The sequence below is a fragment of the Fringilla coelebs genome (genome assembly GCF_963513975.1).
Source record: "Fringilla coelebs genome assembly, chromosome: 1".
In the NCBI taxonomy this organism is placed as follows: Eukaryota; Metazoa; Chordata; class Aves; order Passeriformes; family Fringillidae; genus Fringilla; species Fringilla coelebs.
This window is the reverse complement of record NC_140028.1, coordinates 19,557,788-19,578,630: the sequence shown is the minus strand read 5'-3', so window position 1 is coordinate 19,578,630 and position 20,843 is coordinate 19,557,788. Positions and strand designations below refer to the sequence as shown.

Here is a 20,843-nt window from a genome sequence, read left to right as displayed (position 1 = left end):
AATGGGTAAACCAGATGTGGTGCTCTGAAACAGCTTTTGTTTCTTTGCAAGTTCGGTTAATACATTCAGGTCCAGCTTTTTATCAACAAGAAACTCTATGCTTGTTTAGTGGAAAAGAAATTATGGGAAGAAGTAACAAGCAAAGGCAAAGATCAGTAACATGAAATAAGTAGTAGATTTATTAAGTTTATGAACAAATAGGACTGAATGCTTATTCAAACTTCAGTTTTTGTGTGCTTGCTTCTACCTTGATGAAATACTGCATTGTACATAGTGTCAGGGAAAAGTCCAGCAATTATGTGATGCACCCTTGATAGAAAATTGACTTACTAGAAATAAGTATTCATCTACTGCTGTCTCATGTTACCATCAGTAAAGGTGACTAATTCACAGAGTCTGAAACACTCTGTCAGCCCATACTAAGGGCTTGTCTCTGGTATCCACTAGAAATGAATAGGCAATAACTTTATTTAATATACTATCTAAGAAATGAAAGTAATGCTAAATTCTCAGTTGTGTTATCCCTATTTTTCTTGAGTATCTCTTTTATCTTGCACTTTAGTGAATGGGCTTACACCAAGAAAGAGAGGGTGTTTTGACTTGTGTGGAGTTGTTGGATGTTTTTTGTTTTGGTGCTGGTTTTTTTTACCATCTGTATTGAGCTACAAGGTATATTTATCTTGGTATGCTTTTTTTACTTGATGTGTCTAAGTTCAAGTGCTAATGGCTTTCTATATCTGTTAGCACAAATGATGAATACTGTTATGTGTTAATAAACAAACTCATTCTCCTAAGCATATTCTGTACTTGCATCTAAACATGGCAAGACTTGACAGCAAGCTGACTCCTTCTGTTGTGCAGTGTCTCAGAAACTATTTCCATTGTTACTTAGGGTCTAATCCTGTTTCTTTTTTAAGTTCAAGTAGTGTATTTAGTACACTATGGATCCTATTTAAACCTGAAATCTGTTAAGGAAACACTTGAATTGCTCTGCATTACAGTAAATCTTGTTTAAAGCATTGATTCTTCCTTTCTCTTCCCTGTCACTTGATCTCATTGCCATTATTCAAGACTGAGTCGTACTTAATGTCCATGAAAATATAAATCCTCATTCACAAGATATTTGAAAATGGGAAATTTCTTGTCTTATGACCCACAAACTGGTCTTAAAGTAGTTGGAAACTCATCAGTTTGATTTTTTCATTAACTTTATTAATTGTGGAGGAAATACAGAAATTTTGATTTTAAACTGTCTAGAAGTTTATTTCCAAAATGAAGCTTGAGTTGATAGATACTTGCAGATATTTTTTCCTAGACATGGTAGATCATGTTCTGGACTTGGATTTCGTAGTAATTACCTTTGGTTTTGCCAGTTGAATGTCTGTAGGAAACATGGACACAATGCTTCTGGAAAGCAGTAACTCACTTGTCCAACTGAATTTCATGTGGTTTGAAGATGCTTGCTAGATCAAGCCATTAGTTGCAATTGAAGTTCTGTCTTCTTGAAATGGTATTTGATTCAGACATTCAGTCATCCAACATTACTGGAGCTGTAACTTCTGGAGTGTCTCAGAATTCTGTTTCTGTGTATTTATGGAAACGTGAAGGTCACAAACAGTGGTTGTCTCCTGGTTAGATAAGTACCTATGTCCAATATCCCAATCTTGAAGCCTTTTTCAGATGTTAAGTTCTTTATTGGATCTGGACTGGAACCTACAATGTTCCTATATTAAAGTGGGTGTTGCAGTTTTAGAATGCACTGCTATCTTAATTTTTTTGTTTTCTTAGTCATGTTCTTTCTGTAAATTTGCTTCCATTCTTTGCTGTATACTTCAGTGCTTGGATGCTGGTGCAACATCTGCTTGTTGTGTCTTGCATTTAAAATGTGATATGAACATAATGCTGTATGACAAGTTGGATAATACTGGATGAGCAGAGAGAAGAGGAAGCCTGAAACTTGTAGGCTTCTTGAATGAAACATTGCACAGGATGTGTAAGGATGAACCATGCTAACAGTCTTCAGAAGAAGAATATTTTTTCCCAATATGTTTCTGGAGCAGCTGTCTGTTTATGATAATGAATTACAAGCTACATGGTTATTTGGTTTTTACATTTTGTATTGTCAGTAAAGAAATTGGTTGTGTCACTATGCATGTGTTGCTGTGCATTACCACAGAATTTCTAATAGGCTTTGCTCTTTTACTGGAGGATGAGTCTCTTCAATTCTAGCAGTCATGTGACAGTAGAAATGTTTCTGTTAATTTGTTGTGTGGTTGGAGAAAAGGACTTTGGTGCCTATTTACATAATCCAATGCTCCTTGCAGGGATTGGTAACTTTCATTCTTTGCAATTTCATTCTTTTGCAGTTAACTTGAATGATATTGTACTGTCTCTCAACTTCATTAGGGTATTTCTTGTTTTGCTGTATTTATTGTCACTTCTTAATCTATTTCAAATCTATTTTTAACCTGTAAGTGAAAATTCAGAGGTTTTGATGACTTGGAGCTGTACGGTAGTTGAAGTCGTGAATGTGCAGTTGGCTAATTGATTGCTATTTCTTGGATCTAATAGAGGGATCTGGGATGGTCCCTCTGCTAACAGTTAAAGCAGAGCAATTCAGCTAAAAAGCTTGTGCTTTTGAGATTCTTAATGGCTTTCAGCATACCTTTGAAAATCCTCAGGAAAACTTTGTGATGGAAAAATACTTCCTTTTTTTTCCCCCCCTCCCTTTCCTTAAGCTGTTGACAGGAAACAAAGGATTACTTCTCAAATTAGACTTCCTTTCTTATGGAAACTTTCTCAGCCAACTAAGTAGTTGTGCCAGTCCATGTTGTATTGACACTACAGGAGATAGCTTTTTGTAAGGTTTTAGTGTTTCTTGTACCTGTAAAGGGAAAAGGGATCAAACCTTACTTAACTGTAATTGAATGTTAGCTTCACCTCTGATAATTTTTACAAACTCACTTGTTCTAGCAGACAGAGTAGTAATTTTGTATAGAAGCCAGTACCTGATTTTTAATATTTTTATTTCAACTGCATTCTAACTTCATTACTCCTGAACTTTACACTTTTTCATGTGGAATCAACAGCAAATTGTAAATACACTGTTTATTTACAACAGCAAATTGTAAATACACTGTTTATTTACAACAGCAAGTTGTAAAGAAACTGTAAATAAACAGGCCCCTTCCTGCCTGTCCTGTTATCCTTCTGGGCTAACCTCTGTCTCTTAAGAGGGGTGGAGCATGAGAAATATATTTTCTACTAATGTAACCTCACTCAAAAAGCATGAATGTTAAATGTAGGGATTGTAGAACTCAGTGTCACGACTTTGCTGTTGCTGTGGTATCAGGACATTGTTAGTGACTATGTGAAACAAAATAGTTCCATCTTCTCCAGCTGCAAAAACCTTTTTCCACACCTGGTGTCCAGTCTTCCTACTGAAGTTGAGAGTTACTGCCTTGTTTCAGTGTTATGTTATTTTTTCATGTGATAACTTGAAATCTGGTATGGCAAAAGGTCTAAACCAGGTAATTGGTTTGGAATAGAAATAAGACATTCCATAATTGTACCTTTATTTGTTGTTACTCTGCTTTTTCTCTGTCGTTGCTTAAGGGGTTTTTTTTGAGACAGATTAGTTTATTAGAAGAAGTGAAATTGTGAGGTAAAATCCTGAAAGGACTATGCACATTGATTGTGTAGAGATCTTTATCTTGGTTATGAATCAACAGTGACAATAACAAGATTATCATTCAGTGTAATTAGATACATTTTCTGTTGCTCTATTGTCTGTGTAAGAAATAGGTGGATGCCCTTAAGTGTTTGCTGCTGTTCTGCACAGGTCATGTGTGAGCTGGTGCTCCTCATTAGAATCTTTTATTAAGAACACTGATGGCAAGGCCTACATTAATTGCAACAAGATATGAGATTCTAAATTCCAGTTAACAGATCTGTACTGTAATCCCCAAATGCATGAAAAAATAAAAGGGCAGTTTATTAATCTTTAACTAAGTGTTGCCCCTGAGGTCAGATTTCTCATGTGGGATTCTTTCTGTGGTTGGGGTGGAGGTCTGTCACCAGTGACAATTTTGCCACTTCCCTGAGTGCTCTGTGTCTCGGTGCTGCTCAGGTTCTGCCACTCCCTCTGCAGCAGATGCTCCCAGCTGAGGGCAGCTGCCAGCTCCTGGAATCAGCTGCTGCTGCAGGGCTGAGCAGCAAAACACTGCCAGGGGGTTTCATAAAGTTACTTGTGCATTCATTCCCGTTAAACTTTGCAGCTGTAATTAAGTGAAAAAGTGAGTTGCTCACTTTTCTTTTGAACAAGTTATTAAAATCCTTTTGAGAAGTTATAAGAAAAGTCATTTTTATTCAGAGAGAAGCTTTAAACTTCTAAGCAAATTGTTAGAATTGTTTAAGATTAAATGTTGCAGGATGAAAAATTATTCAGTTATGCAGATTCTTTTCTTCCTTCCCAGAAACAAAGTGTTGGCTTGTGCTAGGAAAGAATTTTTTTTTTCTTGAAGGGCAGGGGACAGATGACTGATAAAGTAGGCTGTGGAAGAGTTAGTTGTATTACTAGTTTTTGCTTTCAGCCTTAAAGGTTTTATTTCCAAAGAAAGTTTGAAATACTTTTGCTGCATATTCTCCATTCCTTTAAGATTTCCCATACTTTGCAGAGAAGGGGGTGATATCTGTAGCTTATATTATATTTTTGTAGAGATGATAATTCTAATTTAAAACAGTTTTAAGGGTGTCTTGGTTTTGTTCTTGTTTTAAGCCTCAGTATTAGTTCACTTATTATTTGAAAATTAAACCCAGTAAAAAAACTTAAGCACATAAATAGACATATGGCCAATTATTGAAATCATACACCATTTGACTATATATATTTAGTCAAATCATTGTTACATATTTGAATTTCCTAAATCCCACCTTCAATGTTCCAATGATAATGTTTTTATTTGCCAGCTTAATGCTTCTGATAAGTTAGAACAAATTTGCTTTTACAGATGCCAGCTCCCATAAAAGGTTTTACTGAAAAGAAAAACATTTTATCCATCTGAATGTTAGACAGTAGTACAAGGTGAGGTGTTCCAATACATAATTTGCAGTAAAATACAAATTTTGGTTCTGGTTTTCTTCTCCTTGGATGTCTTGGCTTTTAGATCACAGCACAACAGCCTGAGCGAGCAATGATTTAATGTTGTTCTGTTGCTGCCCTGGCCTATTTAATAGTTTCCTACAGAATTTGGAGCGCGGGTATGTGGGGATTACTTTGGTGGTTGTTGTTTGTTTTGGGGATGTTGTGGGGGAAAGGGAGGTGTTTCATTTTGGGTGTGGGGTAGAAAGACTGCAAGTGCTTCTGCAGGGAGATTTTTTACAGGGTTGTCATGCTTTTTAGTATTGCACATGCCTGTTTAAATAAACATCCTTCCCTAAGGGAAAAAGTAATCGTGATTCCAAAAATACTTTCTTGCTGGGACTAGCATTTAACTCATACAGCAAATTTAGCTTATAGACAAAAGGATTCATTTTCTTTTTGTAGCTTACAAACTGAAAAGGCTGCAAGATTAGCAGTTTCCAAATGCTTTCAAACCCCCTTTTTAAAAATATTTTAAATCTTCACTGACCACTTTTCTAACTGCTTCTGGACTCTCAGAAATTACTTACATGGTTTATGTAAGGTTGTCAGCATAAGGAAGACAAACTATTTGTTTAATATTGAATGCAAACACTTTTCCATTAGAAATTGTTTATGAGCAATTGCCTTATAACCAACTATTGCAATCAGTTCTTGGGGATTATTTTTGTGTTCATCAATATTGTGTACGAACAATTCAGCTCTGTATCTTTAAATACTTTCGCCTTTTGACAAACTAGTGCTCTGCAACCACACTTGAGCACAGGAAGCCTTCCTCCTGGTGTATCGTCATCATTTGCGATACATCCCCTGCTGCACACTCGCTCATTTGCTCCCTGCCCTGTCAGTCAAATGCGAGCGTCCAGCAAACTCTCCTGTCACAGCGTCGTGGGGCTCTGCCTCTGCCTGGAGCCGACAGCAGGTACAGAGAATGCTTTCAAACAGCCTGCAACCGTGGGTTTTGTTTCATTTCTGGTTTTAGTCACGTTTTATTTTTAGAAGGGAAATGTCTCGTCTCTGGTATGGGAAGAAGGGAAGAAAGCACCAGCCAGTTAATCGTAAATGCACTCTGGTAATTTTCAGTGTAGTGTGTTCATGTCTGTTATTGCAGTCTTTAAATGTTGTGGTGCAGAGACAGTTTCTGGAAGTTTAAATTTTGAATATGTAAACAGGATGCCAAGTCACAAATTTTTATTATCTTTGAAATTACTGGTATTCCATTTGCGTTAGGTAATAGAAACTACTTTGAGCATTAAGGAGTTCAGCAGTTTTAAGGTGTTTTTTTTCCCCCTTTCTTGCAGTAATGCATTTTTTCACAAAAAAATGTGCTTTTTGCCTAAGTACCAGGACCAAGAGTTTGCATGTGCATGCAATTAGAGAAATATAAATTTCCTGACTTACCATTACCTTCTCAGAAGTCAATCAACCTATAAAGGTCTGATGATACTTCTACATCCATGGTCATGAGTCCACTGTTGTCCCATTCTCATGTTTATAGTGAAGGGGAGGAAGAAAAAACAGTGGCTTTGCAGTTTATTAGATAAATGAAAGGAACTGGGATTTTTCAGTGTTGTTTTCCCAAACAGAATTTTTGTAGTACTGTTTAATATGTAGTAGAATCTAAAGGAAAAGGTTTTCAGTGAGACCTGCAAAACAACAACTTGAGGATAGGGAAGAAGTGATCTTGACAATATACTGTCCTTTTAGCCACTGGGTAAATTTGGAAGATAGTTTTCATTTAGACTCTCCTTGTGACAGGACAGTCTATTTCTTAAGAATTATATCTTAGTGGGCTTTGAAGCATACTTCTTTCAGGGTGCTGTTGAGTTGTTTGTTTGGTTTTTAAAATTTATTAACATGCTTTTATTCTTTATCTTTTATGTATTGTTTCTATATTTATTTTTAGCCAGGATACATGCAAAATATGAAATTGACTTGTTGAAACAAGTGGTTCTATAAAATGTGTGTTACTAAACAACAACACGTTTTTGAAGCAATAGTCTCTTAACTTTCCTCTGTGGTAGTGGAGTAGAAGGGAGATATAATAACTAAATGAATTGAAATGTTATTGTAGCATACCCTGTAGCAGTGTAAAAACTATCTGAAGTTCAGTTTACAAAGAATGTGGTTTTTAACATGTATCTAGATACATAGATACATAGGTGTAACTTGCACAGATATTTTAAGAAGTAATAGTATCCCTCATTGTAATTGTTTCCCTTAGGACCAATTCTGCACTTTAGCCAGAGTCTAACTGCGTTATAAAAACAATACTTATCAGCTTTTAAGGACTGTTTGAATTAAAGAAGACTCAGTGATAATAAGGATCAACTTTGCTGTGGGAGAGGTAGAGAAGAAGTTATTAAAATATGTAAAAAGTCAAATTGGAAAAAAAGTTACAGAAGTACCTACAGGTGGGGATATTTTTAAAATGTTGCTATGTCAATAAGCTCTATTCTTGAAGTTGGGTTTTTTCTTCAATGAATGTTCATTAACCTAGTGTGCAAGTGTAATCTTTTTACAGAAAGGAAAGAGTATTGGTATAATTATTTCTGTTATGCAAGACCTGTGGAAAGCATACTAAAGAGCCTGGCAGCATATAAAGTGTACAGGTTTCTGACTGAATCTCTCATTAGTGGTAGTTCTGAATTTGGATGAAGTCTCATCTGACATGAAATAACAGTTGCTGGGCTAGGTTAAGTGATACAATAAAACAGAAATGCTTGAAGCAACTAAGTTGCTCTAGATTATTTACCAGAAAGGCCTTTCCTGATGATACTATTAATTTGAGCTGAGCATTTGAGAGGGTTTGGTACTTTCCCAGGGTAAGAAATCAAAATTTTGGTGACTTACTGGTGTATTATGCTCCCCTTTAAAAAGCTAGTAATGTCAGCTTCCCACGTTTTAGTAAATGTTTGGTATTTACTATGTCTCTTTATTTTATGGCAATACAAGAGATGTCAGTAAGTTTCTAGAATGTCAAAAATGCAGGCAATGGTTCTTCCTATTAAAGCATTTCAGACAAAAGACATCAGACAATGCAAGGGAACAAAAGGTGGATTGCCATCTTTGGGAATGCTTGTCTGTGCTTTGCACAGCTTGGATAGGCACTATAGCCAAAGGGGACAAAACCAATGAAAACTGATTTTGGCTTTTATGTTCTCAAGTTATTAGTGTGCAAAGAGAATTAAAATGTTGGTTTTAATAGCTTGAATTGTTTGACACTTGCACAACTTCTGACATTTTGAGTTATGGGTTAACTTTATTTGGTAAGCTAATGGCTGTATTTCTTTGTCAATTATGAAGGTATAATAATAGAGGCTTACATGTGAAAGATGAGAATTTAATACTTCTCTGTAGATGTCAGAATTGCACACTATCAATTCAGTAATACTACTGAAATATTTTTTACTCAGTTTTCCATGTTAAGTTTTTTGAGTAATTGAGTGAACTAATTATATATTTTTAATAATAAAAAAGCAGAGTGAAATCTAGTACTTTCTTATACAGGTCATTTGGCCTAGAACCTTTCCTTGACAGATATTTGCTGTACCTGTTGTCCTAGATAATTTGGGGGTTTATGCACCATGTTTGTGCTTTTGCCATGACTGCATGGTCTCATGCAGGCCTCCTGGAGCAAGTCCAGAGGAGGGCCACTGGTCTGATCCAGGGGCTGTGTTTTGGTATCAGCTGGACACCTCTGCTATGGGAGACAGGCTGAGACAGTTGGGACTGTTCAGCCTGAAGGAGAGAAGGCTCTGGAGAGACCTTATTATGGCACCTTGCAAAGCCTACAGGGGCTCTCTAGTGAGAGGGCTGGAGGGGGACTTTTCAAAATGGCATGTTTTGATAGGACAAAGGGGAATGGCCTTAATCTGAAGGAGGAAAGATCTAGATTAGATACTATGAAGAAATTCTTCACTATGAGGATGGTGAGGCACTGGAATAGATTTCTCAATAGGATTTGTGGAATTCCCATCCCTGGAAGTGTTCAATGCCAGGCTGGATGGGGCTTTGAGTATAGTTGAAGGTTCCCTATCCATAACTGGGGGGGGGTTAGAGCTGTATGATCTGTAAGGTCTGTTCCAACCTGAACTATTCAATTATTGTGGTTATTCCATTGAATTATTGGGTGTTATGTTGTTTGCATTTTTAATAGTTATGAAATATTAGTGTACCTTGACAGAGTTGAGGTAGAGTAGCAGAGGAGCTTTTGAAAAGGTTGTTTATAAGTTAAAAGAAAGCAAATGAGTAGTAAAGACTTATATTTTTCCTGTATGTCTTTAATGATCTGTGGAATCTGAAGCTGGTCCTTAATTGACTTTTTTCTGCTTAAAGCAGGAGACAAATATCTTCATGCTGGGCTGTGATTCAGTTATTTCTAAGCCTGTGTAATGCTTTCTTGTCATACCTGAGAGGATCTTTGCAGGGCAGTATCAGGGCTGAGATGTAACCTCGCTCGGTCTGCCTTCTCCTGTAATGGCAGCTTGCACTCAAGCACCAGGTGCTGTGGTTTCAGCAGCTGAACCTCTGGTTTCTCTGCTTGCAAGTGCTGAAACTTCCTGAAATAGTTTTGCAAGGGAGCTGGGTTTTATTGGTCATGTTGCTACAGATCTTTTTATTATTAGGACAAAATGAGTAAAGTTGTCTGGCCTGCCTCTTTAAGAAAGTAATTTTCTTAAATCTTAGTTCTTAATTCTTTGCACAAACCTCCTGAACTGTTGAATGCATGCTAAATTTAGTTATCTTGCTGGCATTATCATATCTCTCGTATGAGTGTTTTCTCCTATCTTGAAAAAAATAGCTTGTTATTAAGGTCTACAGACTTGATGTAACACTTTGTGTGCTTCAGGCTTTGATTGCATTCTTTTCAGGTTCATTTATTCTGGTTATTGCAGATACTTCAGTTTATCTTCAGTATATGTTAATCACAGCTTGGTACAGTTGTTGTGGGCTTAGAGCACTTTGAGGCAGATATTTAACAGCTCATCCTGCAAAGCTGTGGGGACAATAGCGGTCACAGGGACAATGCTGCTCTCATGTGACCTACTCAGCATTTCTGTCCCTGCTCTGGAAAACACCCCAGTGTGCACAACAGTTTGAAGAGGGACAGCTTTAAAAATACTGAGAGAAAGAGCCATGGTGACAGCCAAACCAGGGGACTGCTGTCATTCTATGGTCCTTCTCTGCATAAAATGGCCAGCTGTCATCCCTTCACTTCCTTGTCACCAGTAGAGTGGCAGGAAATTGAATTGACTGAATACCACACAAAACAGAAAATGAATACCTTTGCAGCCACATGCTTTAAAAATTAATCAAATTAAATTAGTCTTAAGGTTTAGAGTTTTTTTCAAATGATACCTTACAACTGTTTATCTGGTGCAGTATGACCCCTGAATTAATGCATTTTTGTGATGTAATTAAAATATCCCAAATAATCATATTTGATATGGTGGAGCAGAGTGCTTTCTCAATATTGTCTTCTCTCCAGCAGTCTTATATTTGTGGGAGGAAACTAAATTTGTCTGAAAAATGAAGTTAGTGTTTTCTCTTAAAATATTCATAACAGCATTCAGTTTGCATAGGCAGCTTTTTATTGGAAGGTATTCTAAAGTAATTTTGTAGGTGGCTTAATAAAACTACATTGGTTTTTTTTATCTTTAATTAAATATCCTGAAATATTTTTGAATCTCAGGAATTAATATTCATGAAGTTTACAATTCAGCCAAGTTTACACCTATATATTAATATTCAAAGTAAAATTGTTCAGCTTGTGTTCTTTCTTAATACTTGTCTTTTTATTTCATATTCTGAGTTGGTATCAAGGTTATAGATAACTTACATTTCAGAGCTGTTTATGCCAACAAGCTTTATCTGTTCTTACTTCCAGAAGCACTGTTCAGCTCTGATAAGACCCTCCCATTCTCGATGGAGACAGTTTGAGCTACTTGTTAGCTCTGAACAGTTAGCTGTGTTTGTTTTGAGGGCAGCAATGAAAGCTGCTCCCTATTAGCAAACAGGCATGGGGGGGCAGCAGGGGGTGGGACATGTCACTTGTGGCTTTGTTAAACTGAGGAATCCCTCACTGGTGTAAAAAGCTTTTTCTACATCTGCCTGTAGCAGGATGATATGATCAGTGGCTGAAGGGGTTGATCAAACATTTAAAAAATTACCTGCGTTTTCATGTGTGTTGTTGAAGGACAAGAAATGTTCCATAATTGGAATTTTGTCTTCAGTTTCATTCACTGCAAGTGGCCAGCATAGCTTGTCAAGCTAGGTACTTTTGAGATATTTTCAGAAAAACAAAGTTTAGAAACATGAGTTTCTCCAGAAGGAGAATCCTTGCCTTCTTGATTGTTTGAATCATTAGTATGCAAACCCTCAACTTATTGCATTAAATATTAGAACTGCTGGCTGTTTTGCTAAGTGGTTAACTCACATATACATAGTGTGGAGAGATTAAAAAGGTTGAAGAGTCATGCCACGAGTCATACAATACATCCTGTGTTTTTCACCAGTGCTGCCAATATGAATACAGCAGGTAGTATTAGATATCTAAGGATATATTCAATGTCTTTTCAAACTTGGAATCACAGAATAGACTGAGTTGGAAAGGACCCACAAGGATCATCCACTCCAGCTCCTGGCCCTGCACAGCACCATCTCCAAGACTCACACCATGTGCCCAAGAGCATTGTCCAAACTTCTTGAACTCTGTCAGGCTGGTGCTGTGACCACTTCCCTGGGGAGCCTGGTCCAGTGCCCAACCCCCTTCTGATACCCACCTTTTTCCGATACCCAAACTAGCCCTCCCCTGACACAGCTTCAGGCCATTCCTTTGGGTCCTGTCACTGCTCACCACAGAGCAGGGATCTGTGCCTGCCCCTCCTCTTCCCCTCATGAGGAAGTTGTAACTGCAGCAAGGTCTTCTGGCTGAACAGACCAAGTGACCTCAGCCTCTCCTGATAGAGTTTCCCCTCAAGGCCTTTCACCGTCTTTGTTGCCCTCCTTTGGACACTTTCTGATAGTTTTCTATCTGTCTTTTCTTGTGGCACCCAAAACTGCCCCCAGCACTAAAGGTGAGGCCGCCCCATCTCAGAGCAGAGCAGGACAATCCCCTCCTGCCTGGCTGGCTGCCTGGCTGGTGATGCTGTGCCTGATGCCCCCAGGACACCCTTGGCCCTCCTGGCTGCCAGGGCACTGCTGGCTCCTGTTCAGCTTGCCAAGGACCAGGAACCCCCAGGTCCCTTTCCATGGCACTGCTCTCCAGCATCTCCTTGCCCAGTCTGTACATACATCCAGGGTTGCTGCATCCCGGGAGTGGAATTCAGCGCTGTCCCTTGTGGAACTGCAGGTGGTTGGTGATTGCCCCATCCTCTGATTTGCTGAGGTCTCTCTGTAGGGCCTCCATCTCTTTGAGGGAGTCAGCAGCTCTTCCCAGTGCTGTATCATCTGCAATAGACAGTTCCAGAACCCTTTTTGCCCTGAAGTACACTAACAATCCAGGCTATACACGTTACTTGTTTTGCTGTATTCCAACCAGTGCCCAGATTAACCATAAGAGGTTTAGCTATTTTTCTCTTCTCCTACATTCTTTTTAAAGCAGAAAAAACTAGAGAACAAAGCGTCCTTCAGGAACACTTCCTGATCCTCAAAAATTAGCTTTGGTTATCTAGGAAACTGGATGCTGAGATGACATAGTAAAGAGAGCATAGTAAGTAAAGCACATAGCAGAGTCATATAGGTAGACCTTAAACTCCTTATTTTGGTGGAAAAATTTTATCTCAAAAGAAAATTTTCTATAGAAAACTACAGTCCAGTATGAGGAATATGAATCTGCATCTACCTTCTATTTATGAAATGTCTTGCTTCCTAGGTATTTATCATACGGTATGAAAGACTACGTTCTGTGTTTGAGAATCAAAGTTCAAAGTAGAATGAGGTAGAAGTAGGTTCTGGAATGGTAGGAAAACAGACAGGTGATGAGGGGCAGGGAGTGGGGCAGGAAATGGAAGAAAGCACTGGTTCATTTAGCTTGATGAAGTAGAATAGAAGATTAATAGGATTGCAAGGAAGGAACATGAGGAAATCTAGATGGAAGAGCAAATAGCATAAGCAGTCTATGAATTGAACCAGGTTATAAGGAAGAATAAACTTCTAATGTTACTACTAACATTTCAAAGCAGTGCTCTTGAGCCTGGAAGTGACCAAATGCTGTCTGTTTGCAAGATATATCTTAATTCCTGAATGAAGTTGAAGGTAGCTGCTAGTAAGCTTAGACATATGTGACTTCAAGGTTCTGTAGCTCACTTAATAAAGTTTGTAGTCTTGTCTACTGCAAAGCAAGAGCAAAGCATGTTGGCCTAAACCACAGGCATTATATAGAAGGCCAGGTGCTGCATCTGAAAGGTTTAAGTATCTTAACACAATCATTTGAAGCCTGGTTCAGTGATGAGTGGATAAACTTGAGACAGTGTCTCATGGCTTACTTGCAGAACTTGGTATGGGCTGTATACTTAGTGCACACTGTATACTTAAAATAAACTCTGGGTTTGAGAGTGTGGGTTCTTTTCCTTTAATTTTCCTGTGGCTAGTTTGACATTCTACGACATGCTATTTATGATGTTTGTCATTGCATACCAATGGTCTGCCATTATGCAGGTTTTTGTTCTCAAAACAAATGGAATGTGACAGTGTGCAACAGATTCAGCATGCCAAGAAGCTATTATATTGTACACACATGAATAGGTATTCATGTTTCTCTCAAGCAAGAAAAATAAGGCATCTCCATGGCATATGAAAAGGTCGATCTCTGAGTTAAAAAGCTGATAAGCAATTCACAGATGCAAGATGATAAGTATGCATTTGAGAGGTTGAAGGCGAGATGGCAGTGCCCACAAAACTGTCTACATTTCCATTATGTGAAACAACAACTATATAATGGTGTCGGAGATTTTGAGATCTTTTTTCTCAAGAATCTCCTTGAGTAACCACACTTTTACAGACTATTGTAAGTTACCTACTGCCTCACAGTGGTAGGGTGTAGCTTAAAGAAACAGTAAGGCTAAAGGCTCCTCACATTACTGCTTTCAGGGTTACATTCATAAGTTGCTGGTGTGAACAGTGTAAATTTGCAATGAAGTGTCATAGCAAATAAAAGGCTAAAACTACACTATCACATGTTTGAGTGGTATACTGCTAAAGCTTTACATATAGCTGTTTAACTCTGAGAATGCACAAGCCAATACAATTTACAACAATATTTGTTATCTGATTTGAGAGAACAGTAGAAAATAATGGAGATAAATTGAGTGCTAGTAATGACAGATTATTCAGTAATAAAGCTGGATGTCACAAGTATTCCTTTTTCCTTGCCTTGCAGTTGCATGGGGTAGAGTGAACCATCGCTGCTCAAGAGCCAGTCATGCATGACTGTGGGCTCTGTACTCAGGACAGTGGCGAGTATCTGGCCAAACTCCTTGTAGTAGGGACAGGTAGATGGGGAGCTGCTGGACTTGTGGTTGTCTTCCTTTGCACTGTGGTAGGCTCTAGAAGTTTTTAATATGCTCTTACTACATGGGACATCCATTTAATCTCTTCACCAGCTGTTTAAAGATGCTTTCATACCAATGATGATTTTGAGTTGTTCTCAAAATCACATTATTTGCTCTAGTTACATCAAAATGACTGTCGTAGTCCTTTTAGCCAGCTTGTTGCACCAGAGCAGCATGTTCTAGAGCTTTCTGACTAAAGACTTTCTGGCTGTACACCTCCTGCCAAAGTGGAGATGCCATTTGAAGTGAATGTGATGACAGATGAGCAACTCCAGAAGCTTTGGAGGGGAATGGAAAGTCCGGGACAAAGAAATTGTCGGGTGGTATTGGGATGTTATTAAACTGTAGTCTTGCTACGTTGTCTTTATCTTCACTGCCAGACACAAGAGTTAGAGCTTACTAAAAAGCCTGAGATTTGCTTCTAGTCTTCATCTAGGAAAGCAAACCAGGTTCACAAGGTTCATTAATCTGAGTGTAAAGAATGTTTGAGAGGACCTTGGGCTGAAGAGTTTGGGTTAAGGCATGTAACTCAGATTGACTTTTCATTTAGCATCCTGATACTGGAAACTTTATGCACTCCTATATCAGTTCTTTATTCATCCTAGATCAGTGAGATATATGACTGCTAGTGCCCTTAGTGTTGATTTTGTAATCTTGCTGTGTTTACTCATATGTCTAAAATCACCTACATGTGCACTGTCCTTGCAGAAACAAACATCTTTTGGCCCTTCTTGTTTGTTTGTTGTCATTGCACATTTTCCCTTCATTATTCTCCTCCAGTTTTTTTCTTTCATACCTTTTTACTTTTCTTCAACTGTCAGTGGAATTATTGTCTTCCTGTCTCCATATTCAGGTAGTGTCAGTGGCTGAGTATCACCGCAGGATCGATGCTCTAAATAGCGAAGAACTGCGCACACTCTGCAGACGTCTCCAGGTGCCCTCTTCAGTAGTTTAAACCCCATCTCCAGATACTAAAACATCTTTCTTTGTAGTGTCTTGGATCAGGGCAATTCCTGCACTCAGTGGGTTTGTCTTGTCTACAGCACTACAAGGATCCAGCAGAAAATTCCTTTGTTTTGGATGTATTTAATTGTGCAATTCTATGATGGAATCAGTAATTTTATGATGGAGTTACTATTTCCACCCTTTTCACACAGGAATTTTCTGTTAGAATTTGAAAATTTGTTTTCAGTGCTACTTGACTTGCAGTGTTGTGTTTTAACTTCTACTTTAGACTGGTGTGTTGTGTTAGAAGCTTCCCTAAAAAGAATGCAAAACAGGTGAAGAATCAAAACCTTGTTGCATGGGTGTTTAATTTTATATAGGAATCTTTCATCAAGAATCTCACAGTATATGGCAAGTATGAAGCGTCACAACTTCTGTGAAATAGGTAAGTATTTTTCCCATTATAAAAGCAGGTAACTGAGGCAGTTCAACATGGCAAAGGTCATACACATACACAAAACACTACATTGAAATCAGTTTGGATTTTTGAAGGTCTGTGGCTATGGATTGAAACTGATATTTGCATTCTCTTTAGGTATTCCATAGTTTTGTGAGAGTTATAAAATTGTTAGCTGTTGTGCACATTGTATATGCCTTACTGATGGAAACATAGCTTAGATTTCCTTAGAAGCATTGAGTATTTTGTTTTTCTCTAGTACTTGGCTGCTGAAAATTTAAAATTTTTTTCTGTATTTTTTTATTTCTTTGATCTTGGCTTTTTTCTACATATTAATAAGCAAACATTTTCTTAGCTCTGATATTTCAGTTTGTTTAATAATCCAAAATTAATTGCTTTAAATTTTTTTGTAAGTAGTACAGTTACATAGATTAATAATGAGTATGACCCTTGAACCCAAAAGCTGCACTGTTATATAGGAAAGTCAAAAATCTTGGAAAAAAAAATTATTCCCACTTGAGAACAGAACTATTCTGTTTTTGGCAAGTGGTGGAGGAGAATCCCTGTATTAATGTTCTGGAAGTGTAGGAGCTCTTTCCAAATACCTTTCACCTGATATGCCCAAACTCATGGTTTAGGCTGACTAGAAAAATCTGATGTGATGGGCTGCAGCCTACAAACTCTGCTCTGAGGCCATTTGAGAGTTGTGCTCTCAAATGTGGTGTGGCATTTACCAATCGTGGAAGCCCCTGAAATCTTAGTATAGCTCAGTCTGCTCTGTCCAACTTTGGCAGGAAATAAATCTACAAATTTTGAAGTTAGAGTGCTTTCTCTCAGATTCTCTTGAACAGACACTCTTTGACTGCTTCTACAAAGCAGCGTTCTTCCTAGAAGAAAACTGCTTTACTTTAATGATAATTAAAAAAAAAATTCATCCAAAAAATACACCAATTGCCAAAAACTCTTAACCAAAAAACTCAGTTTGCAACACCACTTGAATCCAAATAATTCATGTTTTGCATGGTGGTCTTTAATGAAAATTAAAGAATGACAAGGGGAAAAAACTTCCTGCTTTACAGTTGGACAATGCTGAACTTCTCTGGAGCTGAAGCAGTGATATGATGGATGACAGGCATTTAAAGTGTAAAATACGTGGAATATGCAATAACATTTTAGAGATAGCACTCTGTAAAGCAGCATGCAGATCATCTTTTTGTACATGAAGCTGTATGGATAATTGCATTTTTTGTTGCGACATGGAAATTTGTGCTTAGTCTATGTTGGAAATTCTTGTTACCTTGCATTGAAAAAAGGAAAGTTTCAGTTTTTTCTTGCTTGATACTCAGTTTAAGCACACCTTTTCTTGGGTTTGGAATTAATCCTGTAATTGAGTTATTGTATGAATATACTTTGATATGTTGACTTTATTAGCCGATTTTTAAATAACAAGAGTTTGTGATAGGAACTTTTTTTGCAGTTCTTGAGGGACATGAAAGGGGTGTCCTTTTTTTTGGCTCAGGTGGCTGTATTTGTGTACATATTCCTATCTGTATTTCCGCGTTTTCTTTGATTTGCCTATTTTTTTGATTAACTAAGGAAGTTCACAAAAGGTTGGCAAAGTTTACCATGGTGATACTGTGAAATATTGCAGTTGTGTCCTGTATGTTTGAAGTATGAGGGGTGTGACAAACTGGATTTGGCAGGTATTTCCTTGAAATTTTCAGGATTCAGGACTTAATTTAGATAGTCTGGCTTTCAGTGAAACCTGATTTAGGCCAATAAATTTTTCAGATGCACTTAATCTTGTTAAGATTTCTTTTTTCTCTCAACATTTTAGTAAATCTTGCTGCAGTGGCTTATTTTATTAACTTCCTCACTTTTTCCTACTCCTCTGTTGAATTTCACTGTTCCTAGAAAGTTTTAAGTATCCCTGCAGCTGGATTTATAGATGGAAATCTGTTTGGATTGCAGCTATTCTAGTTATTGAGTCATGGCACTTGAACTTGGAAGTGCCAGTGAGTGTTGACTGGGGTAAGAAGCTGTTGTGAGCTACATCTGATGAGGAATTTTGTGGCTTTTGCCATCTCCACTCAGTAGGGTTGATATGTAGGTCAGGTATTTTAAATTACTGCAGGACCCTGCATAGTGTGTCTTTGCCAGACCTCAGTGCTCACTATGCAACTTAAGCATTATTGCTGCTTTCCCACCCCACCAGCTCAATTCTTTCTTCTTTGATTCCCATAAGTACTCCAGCAGATCAGCTTCTGGAGCAGCACTATTTCTAAGGCTCCATTCAAATGGTTTGCTCAAAATATATGGCAGCAGTCTTCCCAGAGTCTACTGCATATCTGAAAAGTTTCTTAAGTACTCTAAAAGAGTATTGATTCAGAAGCTACTAAGAAATGTCAGTGTTGAAGTTTTAATTCCTTTCCTTTCTATTATTTTTTTTAATTACACTTAGAATGCTATGTCATTATTAAAATACAAGAACTTTTTAAAGTATAATCTGAAAAGCATTTGAAGCTCTTCAGCTGTGTATGAGAACTGTTTGTTGTTTTAGCATAAAACCATAGCTTTCTTCTGTGTAGGTGTCCATGTAAGTTATTGCTATATAGTTGTGTACCAGTTTGCTATTGGAAGCAGTGAAAATCTCTATCAGATCAAATCTGTTGGATTTTTAAACTTTGGAAGGACTTGCATAATTGATAACTGCATGATTTTAAACCTGTGAAGTTTTACCTTGTCTGCTAATAGGGTGGCATATACTTATTTTCTTGCTATTCTTTTTGTAGATAACAACAAGAGAAGATATCAATTCACAACAGGCAACAAATATCAAAACAGACCTGGAGCCTGAAGCATTCCGGCCAAATCTTAGTGATCCAAGTGAATTACTACAGCCAGAACAAATTGAAAAGGTATGGATTTAGATATATTATTTTTTACTCTTGCACATTAATGTATCACAAATGCTATAACTGCAGTGTAAAGCACACCATTAAGAAGCCTTGTGTGATATTAAATAGAAGAAAATAAACTGTGTATATTAGAAAAGATGGCTAAGACCACTGAGTCCAGCTGTTACATCAGCACTGCCAAGTCCACCACTAAACCCTTTCCCTAAGTGCCGTGGCTTACACCTCCTTTAAAGATTTCTACAGGGGTGGTAACTCAGCCACTTCCCTGGGTGCCCTGTTCCAATGCTTGACAGCCCTTTCACTGAAGAACTTTTGCCCAATATCCAATCCAGGCTTCCGGTGACTCAACTTGAGGACCTTTTCTCCTGTCCAGTTTTGGGAGAAAAGACTGACTGTTACAACCTCCTCTCAGGTAGTTGCAGAGAGTGATGAGGTCCCTCTGAGCCTCCTTTTCCCAGGCTTAACAATCCCAGCTCCCTCAGTCCTCTCCAGACCCTGCACCAGCTTCACTGCCCTTCTTTGGACACATGCCAGCATTTCAATGTTTTTCTTTTAGTGACGGGGCCCAGAACAGCACACAGTACTCAAGGTGTGGCCTCAGCAGTGCTCAGTACAGGGGGGCAAGTGATGATTCCCTTCTTGGCCACCTGGGCACCCACTATCTCATGCACAGCTCTCTGTCAAGCAGGACCCTTAGGTGCTTTTCCTCTTTCCAGCTGCTCTTCTCCCAGCCTGGAGTGCTGCAGGGACTTTTGCAGGACCTGGCACTTAGCCTTATTGAACCTCATACTGTTGGCCATGGCCCATCAGTCCAGCCTGTCCAGATCTCTGCAGAGCCTACATACCCTCCAGCAGATTGACACTTTTGCCCAGCTTGCTGCAATCTGCAAACACACTGAGGATGCCCTTCATCCCCTCATCCAGTTCATTAGTAAAGACATTAAACAGGACTGGCACCAGTACTGAGCCCTGGGAGCACCAGAAGTGACTGGCCACAAAGTGGATTTTACTCTCAGGGCCTGATCTCTGTCCTGTCCTCCCTGTGGCTCACTCCCACAATCATCCAGCCAGTTTTTTACCCAGCAAACAGTGCAGTTGTCCAAGCAGCCAGCTTCTCCAGGAGAGTGCTGTGGGAAGTGCTGTCAAAGGCTTTATTCAAGTCCAGGTGGACAATATTGACAGCCCCATCCATCAAGCAGGTCACCTTGTCATAGATGAAAATCACATTTGCCAAGTACTAAGTTCTTATGAACCCGCCCTGGCTGGGCCTGATCCCCCAGTTTTCCTGCATGTGCTCTGTCATGGCACTCAAGGTGACCTTCCCATGCCCTGAGGTCAGACTGACAGGCTTGTACTTCCTGGGATCCTTCCTACAGCCCATCTTGTAAATGGACACACATTTGCTAACCAAGATGTCCCCAGTTATCCTGGAATACTGGTAAATGGTGGGAAATGGCTCAGTGAGCATATCTGCCAGCTCTGTCTGTTTCCTGGGGTGGATCCCATCTGGCACCATAGACATGTGAGTGTCTAAGTGTCGAAGCAGAGCACAATTCATAGCTAAAATACTGGTTTTTTTAAAAATCCTACCTTTGAATACACAATATATTCAGACAGACTTTTGTCTGTCTCTGCCCTACTTCCATTCTTTCTTGAAAACATCAGTGGAAACACGGCAGTTCTTGCTGTCCAGTCCAAAGTGATTTCATTGCAAATGTGTTAATTGAAGTTTTGGCTTAAAAAGCACAAGAACAGGGCAACAAGCAGCATTTACCCTTCAGCTTGAATGATACACTTGCTGACTTGAATGATCTGCTTACTCAATACTA

At 38.5% G+C, this 20,843-nt stretch overlaps 1 protein-coding gene across 8 annotated transcripts in view; it reads left to right on the top strand.

The window, feature by feature from the left end:
- Positions 1 to 20,843, top strand: part of OXR1 (oxidation resistance 1) — a gene marked incomplete at its 5' end in the record, with an annotated part of 262,257 nt that overhangs the window by 232,552 nt on the left and 8,862 nt on the right. For 5 of the 8 annotated variants that reach the window (XM_084201108.1, XM_084201111.1, XM_084201107.1 and 2 more), the window contains 2 exons: positions 15,548 to 15,628; positions 18,889 to 19,014. In XM_084201108.1, coding sequence (XP_084057234.1) covers positions 15,548 to 15,628; positions 18,889 to 19,014 — 207 coding nt within the window. Of the gene's footprint in view, positions 1 to 6,146; positions 6,213 to 15,547; positions 15,629 to 18,888; positions 19,015 to 20,843 lie in introns of those variants that run through there. The other 3 variants (XM_084201109.1, XM_084201114.1, XM_084201113.1) reach the window with 2 other exon arrangements.